General features: G+C 37.0%; 1 protein-coding gene across 1 annotated transcript; it reads left to right on the plus strand.

The window, feature by feature from the left end:
* The first annotated feature begins 3,272 nt into the window (after positions 1-3,272).
* LOC110338359 (vomeronasal type-1 receptor 4-like) lies at positions 3,273-4,293 on the plus strand. The gene has a single exon (XM_021221696.1). It carries the CDS (start codon positions 3,358-3,360, stop codon positions 4,291-4,293), a length of 936 nt encoding a protein of 311 aa, XP_021077355.1. The 5' UTR covers positions 3,273-3,357.
* The last annotated feature ends 11,728 nt before the right edge of the window (positions 4,294-16,021 follow it).

The following is a 16,021-nucleotide window of genomic DNA, read 5'->3' on the forward strand; positions in this document are numbered from 1 at the left end:
ATTCATGAATAGAAGGCTTTAACTTTAAATTGCTAGTGCCTTAATAACTTTTATTGTATACATGTATTATTGGTTAGATTCTATGTATATTCAGATGCATTCTCCACTAACTGTACAGTTTTGTTTGGAGGACAATTTCAATTGGACTTTCTTAGATGAAATTAATGTTAATTACTTTTGTGACGTGGTCTGTCAGTTTCCTATAACTCATATTAGACTTGATCGGCTATTCAATGATTCCAGATAACTTTTGATTCTGATTCTGCAGTACTTTGACCCAAATTGAATGACATTAACATATTTATTTCCATTTCTATTATCTTCAAGGATTTATGTGTTTACCTTCTACCATTCCTAGGAGATACATTATGAAAGTAAATTATCATTTTCTCTGCCTCTTAGAGTCTTACTTCTTTGAAAGCATTGAATTGTAGACTTAGTAGGATCTGGGCTCCAAAATTTGCATTTCAATTTGATGAGGTTTTCTGTACCAAATGATCAGTGCTGATAACAAACATAGTGTTATACAGACTGCATTTATGTTTTATGCAAAATATACAAACATGTATATGTATAAATATATGAATATATGCATATAAATATGTCTTTATATAAACATATGTTTATGTATTTACATATATTTGTAACATCAATTATTGAAAAAGGGGGTCATAATATAAAAGTGAGCAAGAGTGGTATATGAGAAGCTTTGAAGAGAGAGGATTGAGAAAATTATGTAAGTGTGTGATAAGAAAAAAATTGTAGAAATAAGTTTTTAAAGATTACATAATATCTCACAGCCAGGCGTGGTGGCGCACGCCTTTAATCCCAGCACTTGGGAGGCAGAGGCAGGCTGATTTCTGAGTTTGAGGCCAGCCTGGTCTACAAAGTGAGTTCCAGGACAGCCATAACTACACAGAGAAACCCTGTCTCGAAAAATCAAAAACAACCCCCCCCAAAACAAAAACAAACAAACAAACAAACAATATCTCACTAATTATTTATTTGATGAGTTCTAGAGATTGAATATGCATTCTCCAACTGTGTTGCAAGTGCTTCAAAAAGTAATCTTCCTTTTCCATTCAGTATTAATCTATACTACAATGTTATTTCACATGTTAGTTTTAGTGTTTTATAGCTGAATATGAGTTTTGAGCAAAGTACATGAAAATAATACTGTTCAGATCTTTATTTGAACTGTGCAAAACATTTTCACCATAAAATCACAAAAAGTATTCTGATGAAAAAGTATTAGGTCTATCTTAACATATAAAATTCAAATTAGACACAAGTAGTTCCTGTTGAATTATACTGTATAAGAAAATTGTATTTATATACATTGTGGACAACTTAACATACAGAATATCAGTTAAATAATTCAAAATATAGCTGGTATAATATCATTGAGCACAAAACTATGTAAATGTCTGTGCAAGCAGTCAGATAATGTTCTCATTTGTCAAGTCACCTAACAGCCATAAATTACCTTTTGAAATTAGGTAATCAATTACAAAGTTTTCTCTCAGACATTAGAGATGATGTGAAATGATTTTAGCTATACAGAAATATTTCTATTTCTCTTTGTAATTTTCAATTAAATTGAAAAAGCCTTTTAACAAAACAGATCTCAAATAAGTAATCTGCATTAAGATTTCATGATTAAGTTAATGTGGTAAATATAACCACCCTGTGGGATCCTGTAAAAACATACTGTAGCTTTTACATAATAGCAGGTATTAGTTACTGACAGAATGATATATGCATTCAGAACTGGAATTAGTTCAAGTGATTCACTATAAATATGAAATCATAGTTACTCTCTTTTCACATCATTTGCTCTTTTTCTTCTCCTAATGAGGGTTAAGGTCATTGTTATTGTTTGTTGTTGTTACTATTATTAAACATCTGTTTCATACTACTTCTCCCTCACTGATTTTAAGGTGTCTCTAATCTCAAGGCAATGTTTTCCAGTAACTATGATTATTATTTCGATCTTGAGAGATTTGCCCTAGAATATTCTTCTGAAGAAAATTCTAAGCATGTTCCCAGACACCACCACAAGGCAAGTATTCCATATGGGTGGACTTTAAGAAGCTGCCATGCATACTGTTTTCAACTTCTTTCTGTAAGATGTGGTCTATTCTGTCTATTTTTTTCCTTTGCATGACTTAATTGTCTGAATAAACTCTCAAACATCATAAAGTGTAAGAAAGAATTATTACATTGTACAAATGAATATCATAATGAGTTTACTCTATACATGACAGTAGTATTTGTAACTCATAAATTTTGTTTGTTTGTTGCAGTAAATCCCCTACCCAAATATGCCCAGGCAATAAAAATGTAACTCAGTTAATATGAATACATGCTATGCACCCAGATTGGGCAGATCTCCAACTACACTACCATCTTCCACATCTTATGAGACCCCTTAGAACTTGTGGTTTCCCCAGGTCATGTGCTTTTGCTCCGCTTTTCTACTTCCTCCTCCTCTGCATCCTCTCCCTCTTCCATTTTCTCCTTCTTCTCTCCCTCCCCTTCTGCTCCACCTTCCCTATTGCTAGTTTCATGATATAACCCTGTGTCTCCACGTTTATTCTATAAAAATTCACTACTTCTAATGCATCACATTTAAGCAACCCTTCTGTTTTGTGATAGGTAATTAAAAGAAAAACTCACTGGAAATCACAAATGAAATTTATTGTGCACCACTTACATCAATAAATAAAAAATTACCTGTGGATGACAATTACAGGAATCTATAGGTTGTAATAGCAGCATTTTAGAAAAGTCTAGAACATATCTTATTAATATTTAGAGTTAGATATTCCCTGAACTACTTCAACTCACAAATAGAAATAGGATATAGACAACTATATTTGTTGAAATTATCTGTCATTACATGAAGAGGTTGTTCTTTGGTATTTTGAGTTGGTGTACAACTATGAGGGCATAAGTTCATATCTAGGTTAATGTTCAGGAAATGTAATCAATGCAGATATATACTGTGCCAGTATAAATACAATCATAATGCAAGAACTCATGTTTTCCTTGGTAGGTTTTGAGGCATTTTATTTTGGTGAATGCTTTGCCCTTTTATTTACACTTTTGCAGAGAAACTCACTGTGTATCAGCTCTCTGTATATATGTGCATTTATAATGCATATTCAAAAATTTCACTAGAAATTATTAATGATTATGAAATATTTGTTTTGATACAGAGTCTTGCTATGATGGACCACATGACCTAGCATGTAGTTGGTTTTGTGATCCTTACACACACACAATCCAATCAAGAAAACTTCAATATATGCTTTGACTCAGAAATTCAATTGCTGCCTCAATTTAAAAAAAAAAATGCTGAAAGCCAGAATGGACTTGAGGACCATGACAATTGGAATAGTGCTCTCACTTCAGACAGCACTTGGTGTTCTAGGAAACTTTTTTCTTCTTTTCTACTACCTAATCCTTTACTTCAATGAACATACATTAAAGGTCGTATATAGGATTTTTGTACATATGTTCATATCCAACTCCTTGATTATTATCTCCATCGGAATCACTGGTGCATTTGGAGCTTTCGGGTGGAATCTGGTATTCAATGATTTGGGGTGCAAGCTTCTTATATATGTTCAAAGACTTGCCAGAAGTATGTCCATCAGCACCACCTGTCTCCTGAGTGTCTTTTGGGTAATCACCATCAGCCCCAGGAACTCCTGCTGGAAGGAATTTAAAATCAAAACTACAAAGTTTGTGAACCTATCCATTTGCCTCTGCTGGATCCTGTTGATGCTAGTAAATATGTTTTTCCCTGTCTACACAACTATCAAGAGGAATTTAGAAAATATGACACAAATGAGTGATTCTCAGTTCTGTTACTCTGTAGACCATGACAAAATAGTACATTTGTTGTATATAGCATTTTGTATGTTTCCTGAAGTCTTATTTTCTGTACTCCTTGTATGTTGCAGCAGCTTCATGACTATCATACTTTGCAAACACAAGAAGAGGGTTCAACACACCCTTCGTGCTCATTCTTCCCTCAGAACTTCCACTGAAAACAGAGCTGTACAGACCATTCTGGTTCTGGTTTGCACCTTTCTATTATTTTGTACTCTCTCTTCCATTTTACTAGTCTGTATTGCTCTTTTAGATAATCCCAGTGGGTGGTTGGTGAATATCACAGCCATAATTTCTATGTGTTTTCCTACATTAGGCCCATTTGTGATAGGTTGTGATTTCACTGTTTTTAGATTCTGCTTTACATGGACAAGAAACATTAAAATACCATAATCTTATAATAAAACTATAATAATATTTTAAATTTATTTTTATTTTTATGTATTCATTTTATATCCCACTCACTGCTTCCCTTTCAGTCACTCCCTCCTACAGTCCTTCCCCTCTCCTTTCTCTCCTTCTCTTTATAGAAGGTGGGGCCTCCCTTTGTATCCCCCTACCATGCCACTTCAAATCTCTGCAAAGATAGCCACTTCCACTGAGGACAGATAAGGGAGCCTAGCTAGAAGAACATATCCCCCATACAGGCAATAGCTTTTGAGATAGCCCAGGCTCCAGTTATCAGGGACCTTCGTGAAGAGCATCCTGCACATCTGCTACATTTGAGCAGCGAAGCTTAGCTTCAGTTCATGTATGTTCTTTGGTTGGTGGTTCAGACTCTGATATCCCCAAGGATCCACATTACTTGACCCTGCTGGTCTTCCTTTGGAGTTCCTATACCTCTTGGGCCCTGAAATCCTTCCTCCTATTTTTTTTCCATAAAAGTCCCTAAGCTACATTCATTGTTTGGCTGTGAGTGTCTATATCTGTCTGAGTTGTGTTGCTGAATGAAGCTTCTCAGAGGACAACAGAGATTGGTGCTTGCCCCTTCGATTGGGTTGGGCCAATTATGGACTGGCTATTCCCTCATTCTCTGCTCCATATCTCATGCCTGCATTTCTTGTAGTCAGGATAAATTTTGAGTTAACAGCTTGGAGGGTGGGTTTTTGTCTCTGTTGCTCTTCTGTGATTCCTGGCTGACTACAGGAGGTAGACTCTTTAGGTTCAATATACCCGATGTTGTGAGTCACAGCTAAGGTCACTCCGATTGACTTTTGGATACCTCCTTTATCCCAGGTCTCTGACTTAGCCTGGAGATGACCCCACTTCCTCACCTCATCAGTTGCAGGTTTCAGAGAATTCTTAACAAGAAATCTTGAATCGCTGAGAAGCACATAATGAAATGTCCAAGTCCTTATTGATAAGGGAAATGCAAATCAGATCAAGTCGAATGTTCCATTTTATACTCATTAGAATGACTAGATCAAAATCTCAAGACACAGCACATTCTGTTGAGGATGTGGAGTGAAGGGAACAATTCTTCATTTCCAGTGGAAGTACAATCTTACACAACCACTTTAGAGTAAAATTTGGTGTTGTTTTTTTTTTTTTTTTTTTCAGAGAACTCTGAGTGGTGCTACTATAAGATACAATTACAGCACTCTTGACATAAACCCAAGAGATGATCCAACATCCCACAAAGACATTTCCCAACTATGTTCATAGCAGCTTTATTCCTAATGACCAGAAACTGGAAATGACTTGGTGTCACTCAACTAAAGATTGGGTAAAGAAGCCGGATGGTGGTGGTACATGCCTTTAATCCCAGCACTCAGGAGACAGAGGCAGGCAGATTTCTGAGTACGAGGCCAGCCTGGTCTACAAAGTGAGTTCCAGGACAGCAAGGGCTATACAGAGAAACCCTGTCTCGAAAAACCAAAAAAAAAAAAAAAAAAAGAAAAAGAATGGGTGAAGAATATGCAGTACAACTACACAATAGGATACTATTCAGATATTAAAAACAAAGAAATCATGAATTTTGCAGGCAAATGGGTGGAACTTGAGAATATAACCCCAAGAAAGGTAACCTAGGTCCAAAAAGACATGCATTTTATGTACTCACTTATATGTGGATTATAGTCATGAAATCCAGGGACCAGGCTATATTGCACAGACCCAAAGAATCTAAACAAGAAGGAACAGTAATAATGCCAGAAACACAAGTTAAAGGGGTAAGGAAAATTTAATATAAGGCCAATGGAGTGAAGAAACTGTGAGAGAGGGGACGTAGGGAGGATAATGGAGAGTTTGGGATCAGCTACTTGGAAGGACAGGAGAAATGGGTATATGGCCTTGAAAATCAATGGAAAACTCCAAATAGTATTCTTTAATGATGAAGATCTAATCTTAGGTCTTTTGTGTCATTCAAAATATCAGTGTAATTGTGAAATAACATATGGGGATGTGATAATTATTATTTTACAGCAGACTAGTGCTACATTCTACCTTATAGATTATAGCCTGTAGAACACCAGATTCTCAGCCAAATTAACTTTGCTAAGTGTATGTTTCAACTCATTGAGTGGACCAACAACCCTATTATAATGTGTTTGTTTTACTTGGATTGTATTTTTCTCACTGTTGCTTAAGTATCCCCACTTCTCAGCCCAGTCTTTCTTTGTTCTAAAGACCCATGATTAGTTTCTTTCTTTCTTTGCTTAAGGGTATAACAACTACCAGAATTATGCAAGGAAAAATTAGGTAAATATAACTTCAAATATAAGTCCTTGATTTCTTCATGCTTTATGACTCTAGAAATCTGCAGTTAAATATTTGTCTGCACAGTTATTGTGTGACAGAATCCACAATATCTGTGCAATTTGAAGTCAGTCAATATACAAACATTAATAGAAGATGAAGATAGGCATAAGATTCCAGTGTTAATTAAAATCCTTGTAGAACTGGATAGCTGCTAATAAAGAGAGAGTTTCCTTTTATCATAATAGTGTGACTACCTGTTAGGCTGAGCAACTACTGTATCAGTCAATAGACCCGAGTACTACAGCAACACAAAGTAAGCTTTATGGACTTTGAAATGAAAAAACTTGAAGAATGGGTAGATATGAAAAAACTTGGGTGAGAATGACTACATGGGAATTGATATAAATATTTTCTTAAGAATAAAGAGAGAAATAAATGGAAATTTCATTAAATGTTTTTAAGAATTCATGGATGAATAAATAAATTCTGGCCTTTAATCTCAATGCTTAGGAAACAAGATAATGGACAGTGAGGTTAGTGAAGCCATCCTAATGTATAAACAAATACATTCAGCTCTGGCTATACATATTAGCCTTTTCTTAATAAATAATTGTTTAAAGATGGTTTGCTTTAAATTGTTTTAATTATCAAAATGAACATGGTTATAATTTCTAAGGATCACAGGGATTTAGGAAATTGAAGACTGGATAAGTGGATTTGGTCATAATTTATCTATTAGGTTTATGAACCCTTTGTGCAACTTTGTACCTAACTGTACTGGATGAAGTTATCAACAAGTTTCAGTGAAGTTGGCAGATGAGCACCATTTATTGAAGAGTCTTTCCCTATTTCATTTTATGTTTTGGCTTCTATATGAAAAATCAAGTCCAACAGTGTGTGGATTTGAGGGTCCTTGATTCAATTACATTGAACAACAAATCTGTTTCAATAACAATACCATACAGTTTTTTAATTCCCATTATTTGAAATACAGCTTGAAGTCAGGGATGGTGATGCCTCTAGAAGCTCTTCTATTGTTCAGGAGTAATTTTGCTGTCCTGAGGTTTTTTTTCTTTTTTCATACAAAGTTCAGAATTATTCCTCCTAGATCTGTCAAGAAGAGTGGCGAAATTTTGATCAGAATTGAACTGAATCTGTAGACTACTTTTAGTAAATGGTGTATTTTCATTGTATTAATCCTACTGATTCATGAGCATGGGAGAGTTTTCCGCATCTTCTTCATTTTCTTTCTACAGAGACCCAATGTTCTTGTCATGTAGGTCTTTTACTTGCTTGTTTAGCGTTACAGAAATATATTTTATATTATTGGTAGTTATTGTGAAGGGTATTATCTCCCTAACTTCTTTCTCAGTTCATTTATCATCTGTATAAAAGGAGGGCTTCTGATTTCTTTGAGTTAATTTTGTATGCAGCCACATTGCTAAAAGTCTTTATCAGCAGTAGGAGCTCTCTGCTAGAAGTTTTGGTGTCAATTATACATACATAATTAACATATCATGTGATTAGCAATATTTTGTGAGTTCTTCCTTTTGATTTTGTATCCCCCTTGATCTCCTTCACTTTTCTTACTACTCTAGCCTGAATCCCCGATCTCTCCTAGACTTTTTAACATTATCCAACATTAAGAGGTATTGGATTTTGTCAAATGCTTTTTCAGCATCTAATGAGATGGTCATTTGATTTTCTTCTTTAGGTTTGCTTATATGGTGCATTATATTGATACATTTTTGTATATTGAACTACCACTGCATTCCTGGGATGAAGCCCATTTGATCATGGAAAAATGAAATTTTGATGTGTTCTTGAATACAATTTGCAAGTATTTTATTGATTATTTTTTTGTCAAGGTTCATGATGAAGATTGCCCTGAAATTCATTTTCTTTTTTGAGTTTGTATAGTTTAGATAACATTGTGATTGTGGCCTCATGAGTTTACCAATATTTATTCAGTTTCTATTTTTGTGGAAAATTTTAAGGAATTTTGGTTTTACTTCTTCTTTGAATGTCTGTTAGAAGTTTGCACTAAAGCTATCTGGCTCAGGCTTTTATAGTTGGGAGAATTTAATGACAGCTGCTACTTCTTTAGGGGATATAAGAGCATTTAGATATTTTGCCTGATCTTTATTTAACTTTAACAATTTGTATCTGTCTAGAAAACTGTCCCTTTCATTTAGATTTTTCACTTTCATGGAGTATAGACTTTTGAAATAAGACATAATGATTCTCTGAATTTCCTTAGTGTCTGCTGTTATATCTTCATTTTCATTTTTTATATAATTTAAATATTTTATTAATTTATATCCCAAATATTAACCCCTACCTGTCTCCTATTGCCAAGTTCTTTCCCCTCCATGTCCCCTATCCTTAGCCTCTTAGAGGACATCCCCCTGGGTATCTCCTACATAATGTCTCAACAGGATTAAAATCTTCCTCTTCAAGTGAGGCCAGACAAGGATGCCCTCTGCTACATAAGTGCTAGGGCCCTCAGACCAGCCCATGTATGCTCTTTGGTTGTTGGCTCTGTTTTTTTGTTGTTGTTTTTGTTTTTTTGTTTTTTTGTTTTTTTTTTGAGTTCTGAGGGGTTCAGGTTAGTTGAAACTGTTGAACTTCCTATGGTGTTGCCATCCACTTCAGGTCATTCAATCCTTGCCCTAACTCTTGCATAGGAGTCCCTGACCTCTGTCCAATGCTTGGATGTGATTATCTGCATCTGTCTCAGTCAGCTGCTGGTAGAAGCTTTTCAGGGACAACCATACTAGGCTCCTGTCTGCAAGCACAACATAGCATCAGTAATAGTGTCAGGAATTGGTGCCCACCCATGGGACATGTACTCTGTCCTTTTTTATTTCTAATTTTGATACTCTGGGAACTGTCTCTCTGCCATTTAATTAGGTTACCAAACAGTGTGTCTCCCTTGTTGACTTTCTCAAACAATAAGTTCTTGGCCTTGTTGATGTTTTGTATCATTCTATTTGTTTCTGATTGATTTCAAGCCTGTGTATGATTACTACCTGTCATCGACTCCTCTTGGGTGTGTTTGCTTTGTTCATTAATATGAGTATTCTCATTTCTTTTGTTTTTTTATTCTTTTTTTCCAATTTTTTATTAGGTATTTACTTCATTTACATTTCACATGCTATCCCCAAAGTCACCTATACCCCATCATCGCTCCCCTACCCACCCGCTACCACTTCTTGGCTCTGGTATTTCCCTGTACTGGGGCATATAAAGTTTGCAAGACCAAGGGGCCTCTCTTCCCAATGATAGCTGAATACGCCATCTTCTGCTACATATGAAGCTAGAGACATGAGCTCTGGGGGTACTGATTAGTTCATATTGTTGTTCCACCTATAGGGTTGCAGACCCCTTCAGCATCTTGGGTACTTTCTCTAGCTCCTCTTCTGGGAGCCCTGTGTTCCCTCCAATAGCTGACTGTGAGCATCCACTTCTGTGTTTGCCAGGCACTGGCATAGCCTCATAAGAGACAGCTATATTAGGGTCCTTTCAGCAAAATCTTGCTGGCATATGAAACAGTGTCTGCATTTGTTGGCTGGTTATGGGATGGACCCCTGGGTGGGGCAATTTCTGGATGGTTCATCCTTTCATCTCAGCACCAAACTTTGTCTCTGTAACTCCTTCCATGGGTGTTTTATTCCCAATTCTAAGAAGGGGCGAAGTGTCCACATTTTGTTCTTTGTTCTTCTTGAGCTTCATGTGCTTTTCAAATTGTATCTTGGGTATTCTAAGCTTCTGGGCTAATATCCACTTATCAGTGATTGCATATCATGTGTGTTCTTTTGTGATTGCATTACCTCACTCAGGATGATACCCTCCAGATCCATCCATTTGCCAAGGAATTTCATAAATTCATTGTTTTTAATACCTGAGTAGTACTCCATTGTGTAAATGTACCACAGTTTCTGAATCCATTTCTCTATTGAGGGACATCTGGGTTCTTTCCACCTTCTGGCTATTATAAATAAGGCTGCTATGAACATAGTGGAGCATGTGTCCTTATTACCAGTTGGAAGATCTTCTGGATATATGCCCAGGAGAGGTATTGCTGGTTCCTCTCGTAGTACTATGTCCGATTTTCTGAGGAACTGCCAGACTGATTTCCAGAGTGTTTGTACAAGCTTGCAATTCCACCAACAATGGAGGAGTGTTCCTCTTTCTCCACAACCTCGCCAGCATCTGCTGTCACCTGAATTTTTGATCTTAGCCAGTCTGACTGGAATGAGGTGGAATCTCAGGGTTGTTTTGATTTGCATTTCCCTAATGATTAAGGATGTTAAAGATTTTTGGAGGTGCTTCTTAGCCATTGACATTGCCCAGTTGAGAATTCTTTGTTTAGCTCTGTGCCCAATTTTTAATGGGGTTATTTGTTTTTCTGGAGTCTGTCTTCTTGAGTTCTATATATATATATTGGATATTAGTCCCCTATATGATTTAGATTGGTAAAGATCCTTTCCCAATCTGTTGGTGGCCTTTTTGTCTTATTGACAGTGTCTTTTGCCTTACAGAAGCTTTGCAATTTTATNAGGTNCCATTTGTCAATTCTCGATTTTATAGCACAAGCCATTGCTGTTCAATTCAGGAATTTTTCCCCTGTGCCCATATCTTCGAGGCTTTTCTCCACTTTCTCCTCTATAAGTTTCAGTGTCTCTGGTTTTATGTGGAGTTTCTTAATCCACTTAAACTTGCCCTTAGTATAAGGAGATAAGAATGGATCAATTCGCATTCTTCTACACAGTTTCTTTAAGAAAGCAGTTAGTGTAATGAAATGTCCTCTTAGCATTTCTCTCAGTTTGGGTATGTTGGTATATTGTGCCCTCATTTTCACTAGATTACAGAAAGTCTTTCTTTCTTTCTTTCTTTCTTTCTTTCTTTCTTTCTTTCTTTCTTTCTTTCTTTCTTTCTTTCTTTCTTTCTCTTTCCTGACCAAGTGTTCAATGAATAGGGAGATGTTCAGTTTCCATGAGTTTATAGGCCTTCTATTGTTACTGTTCTTGAGTTTTGGGTAAAATTCATTGTGATCAGATAGGATACATGGTGTTGTTTCTATCTCTTTGTATCTGTTGAGAGTTGCTTTGTAACCAATTATATGGTCAATTTGGGGGAGGGTTCCATGAGGTGCTGTGAAGAAGATATTTTTTTTTTGTATTAGTTTGGAATGTTCTATAAATATTTGTTATATTTGAGATATAACCTCTGTTATTTTCATTATTTCTATTTCATTTCTCTCTAAATGATGTCCATTGGTGAGAGTGGGGTTAGGAAGTCTGCCACTACTAATGTGTGTGGGTGTATGTGTAATTTATGCTTAAGTAATGCTTCTTTTATAAATGTGGCTGTCTTTGTACTTGGTACATAAATGTTCAGAATTGAGATGTTCTCTAAGATGAATTTTTATTTGTTGAGTATGAAGTGAACTTCACCATCTCTTTTGATTACTTTGGTTTAAAGTCTACTTTATTAGATATTAGAATGGCTGCATCAGCTTGTATCTTGGATCATTTTGCCTGGGAAACCATTTTTCCAGCCATATTCTGAGGTAATATCTATCTTTGTTTTTGAAATGTGTTTGTTGTATATAGCAGAATGATGGATTTTGTTTCTCCATCCATTTTGCTAGCCTCTGTCCTTTTTTAAGGAAATAGAGTCAATAGCTGTTTAGAGATAGCAATGACCAATGATTGTTGATTTGTGTTATTTTAATATTGGTGGTAGTAGTGTGTGTATGTGTTTCTATTTTATTGATTTTGATTATGTGATAATATTTCTTTGTTGTGCTTTTTGAGTATAGTTAGCTCACTGGGTTGGAGTTCTCCTTCTAGTATCCTATGTAGGACTTTGTTAGTGGAAAGATGTTTTTCATGAAAATCTTGATTTCTCCATCTAGGGTGATTGAATGTTTTGCTGGATATTGTAGTCTGTGCAGAAATCTGTAGTATTTTATGGTCTGCAAGACATTTCTCCAACTCTTCTGACCTTTAAAGTCTCTGTTAAGAAGCTGGGTGTAATTCTGATTCATCTACATTTATACATTACTTGGTCTTTTTCCCTTGCAGCTTTTAATATTCTTTATTTATTCTGAACATTTAGTGGTTTGATTTATATTGTAGTGGGAGGATTTTCTGCCCCAATCTGTTTGGTATTCTCTAAGCTTCTTGTACATTTATAGGCATCACTTTCTTTAGGTTAGGGAAATATTCTTCATTTATTTTCTTGAAGATGTTTTCTGGGCCCTTGTGCTGCAAATCTTCTCTTTGACCTATTCCTGTTATTCTTAGGTTTGGTTGTCTCAAATTTCCTAGATGTTTGTGTTATGAACTTTTTAGATTTTGTATTGTATCCATTTTTACTGTGCTTTCTCCATTTTATATATTTATACACTTCAATAGTCTCTTTCTTATACAGTTGTCCTTTGTCAATTTAAGGAGCTGTGACCTAATTCACTTTTTCCTTTTTTTTTTTATTGGTTACTTCATTTATTTACATTTCAAATATTATCCCACTTCCCGGTTCCCTCCCCAACACAAAACCCCTATCCCATTCCCCTCTTCCCTGCTTCTATGAGGGTGCTCCCCTACCTACCCACCCACTCCTGCCTCACCTACATAGCATCCCTCTATGCTGGGGCATCAAGCCTCCACAGGTGCCACGCCCACTCCAGTGAAATCTGCTTGACAGGCCCAAGAGGCCTGGAAGTGCTCACACGGCAAAGAGTTTCAAGGAAACTCAGCTTCCTGGAGCCTTGGCATTCCAAAAACCCATGTACTCACCCTATCCACACGTTAGTATGGTGTATGCTCTCTTTCAGTATTATAAGTGCCTTTAAAGGTTGAATTTTATCATAGGTGAGCCTCTACCAGTGTTCCAGCATCCTAAAATATCCTTAAAGCCTAGGAGGAGCTCAGAATTCAGTAGGATTCAGTGAAAAGGTTACCTATTCATTAACATTCAAATTTACTTCTAGTAAAGACTGGTGAAACTAATTAGGCATTACAAAGAAAAGAGCCAGAATAGCTCAATGCTAGTCTGCAGAAGTGTTTACTGAGGACAGGGAATACACATTGACCTGGTGAGAGGTGGGTTTTAAATCCCCCTGAAACAGGTTTTTTCACTAGGCCCAAAGGAATAGCATAATCAAGCATTTACTAGGAACCCCTGGTGGTGGAGGTTAACAATTGACTAGCTTTACACCTGGCTTCCTCCTTAAGCTGCCTGGTTCCCCTGGTCTTTTGATGTATGCAATCCTTTGTTTTGTGTCCTGCCTGGCTTCTCTTGTCTTTTCTCCTGTATAAAAGTTTGATGCTCAATTTAGAAAAATACACTCAGATTCAACACTCTCTCTACTGTGGACTCTGTTTGTCAATCCACCAAATCCTTGCCCATCTGCCACCAGGGACCCATTCAACGCAGACAGGAGAACCCCCACCCAAAGAAAGGAGGTAGCCTGCGGCACACAGGACCAAGGGCCTCCCCTCCCATTGATACCAGATAAGGCACTTCTCTGCTACATAAGCAACTGGAGCAATGGGTCCCTCCATGTGTACTCTTTGGTTGGTGCTTTAGTCCCTGGGAGTTCTGGTGGGTATGGTTGGTTCATATTATTAGTTTTCCCGTGTTGTTGCAAACCCCTTCTGCTTCTTCAGTCCTTCCCCTAACACCTCCATTGGGGTCCCCAGGCACAGTCCAATGATTGGCTGTGAGCTTCTGCATCTGTATTGGTCAGGGTCTGGTCTAAGCTATTTATATCCTCAAGAACAGCCACCTAAGGTTTCTGCCAACAAGCCATTGCTTGAATATTCAGAGTAGAGCTCCCCATTGCATTTACCACTGACTTGTTCCTATGGGTAGAAGATGAAACCTCAAACACCTATTAGAGTTTACTTTTTTTTCAAAAATTTTTATTAGATATTTTCTTTATTTATATTTCAAATGCTATTACAAAAGTTCCCTATACCCTCCCCCTCCGCCCTGCTCCCCTACCCACCCACTCCCACTTCTTGACCTTGACATTCCCCTGTACAGGGACATATAAAGTTTGCAAGACCTAGGGGCCTCTCTTCCTAATGATGGCCGAGTAGGTCAGAAGTTTCATACACTATATCATGATCATAGTCAACATTGCTCCCAAATTCCTTTAGATCTGCCTGTTCTTCACTTTCTTCTATTTTAAATCACATAAAAGCTACTTTGGATTGGTCAAGAACTCTTAGGTATGCTTTCTGCTTTGAATGTGCTCAGCTTAACAGGTAGTCACATTTATACAGTAAAGTATTGCCTTCAATTTTCCGAAAACTTTTTAAATAAGTGCACTTAAATGGTTTACCCTCCCTTCAAGCCCACCACCTACCAGAGGTAGTGGAAAGGAAAAGCTAATATGGCAAAGGAGGATATGGACCCATTTAGAATTATTTCTTTGAAATGAATCCATTCTGCATTGTCAGGATATCAGCAATTCAGTTCACATGAATCATCAATGGTAGCTCGACCCCTTGCAAACCCCATTCATGAATCAGCAATGGCAGATCTATACAGAGTAAAACATGAGGATTTGCAAATAGAGCCAGGTCTGACAAAGTGGCAAGAAGCTGCCAAAATACCACCAGAAGTTCTTTGGTATATTTCTCTCTATGAAGTCATGTCAAAGGATGACTTTCATCCTGCAAAGAGTGGAAATGCTATCCAATCCCACACAGCATCATCAGCAAAGACCAGAGTCAGCGAGGTACACTGATGATTAGTAAAGAATGGCAAGGCATACCAATACCACACAGTGTCATCCACTCTGTTGGGTTATATTTTTACCCTTTCCGAACATAATGTGTTCTGCCAAGCATCTGCTCTAGGAAAACATCACATGCACTTTTTTGTTTGTTTGTTTTTATCTTTTTTTATTAGATATTTTCTTCATTTACATTTCAAATACTATCCTGAAAGTCCCCTATACACTCCCCCTGCCCTGGTCCCCAACCCACCCACTCCCACTTACTGGACCTGGCATTCCCCTGTACTGGGGCATATAATCTTCACAAGACCAAGGGCCTCTCCTCCCAATGATGACCGACTAGGCCATCCTCTGCTACATATGAAACTAGAGACACAAACTCTGGAGTTACTGGTTAGTTCACATTGTTGTTCCTCCTATAGGGTTGCAGACCCCTTTAGCTCTTTGGGTACTTTCTCTAGCTCCTTCATTAGGGACCTTGTGTTCCATCCACTGTGAGCATCCACTTCTGTATTTGCCAGGCACTGGCATAGCCTCACAAGAGACAGCTATATCAGAGTCCTGTCAGTAAAATCTTGCTGGCATATGCAATAGTGTCTGGGTTTGGTGGTTGTTTATGGGATCACATGCACTTTTTAAAGGCTTCTTCCAGAAAAACAGCAC

The sequence above is a fragment of the Mus pahari genome, chromosome 21 (genome assembly GCF_900095145.1).
Source record: "Mus pahari chromosome 21, PAHARI_EIJ_v1.1, whole genome shotgun sequence".
Taxonomy (NCBI): Eukaryota; Metazoa; Chordata; class Mammalia; order Rodentia; family Muridae; genus Mus; species Mus pahari.

Bases quoted from the DNA above. Each gene is read 5' to 3' on its own strand.
- LOC110338359 (XM_021221696.1), top strand. From the start codon at position 3,358: ATGCTGAAAGCCAGAATGGACTTGAGGACCATGACAATTGGAATAGTG.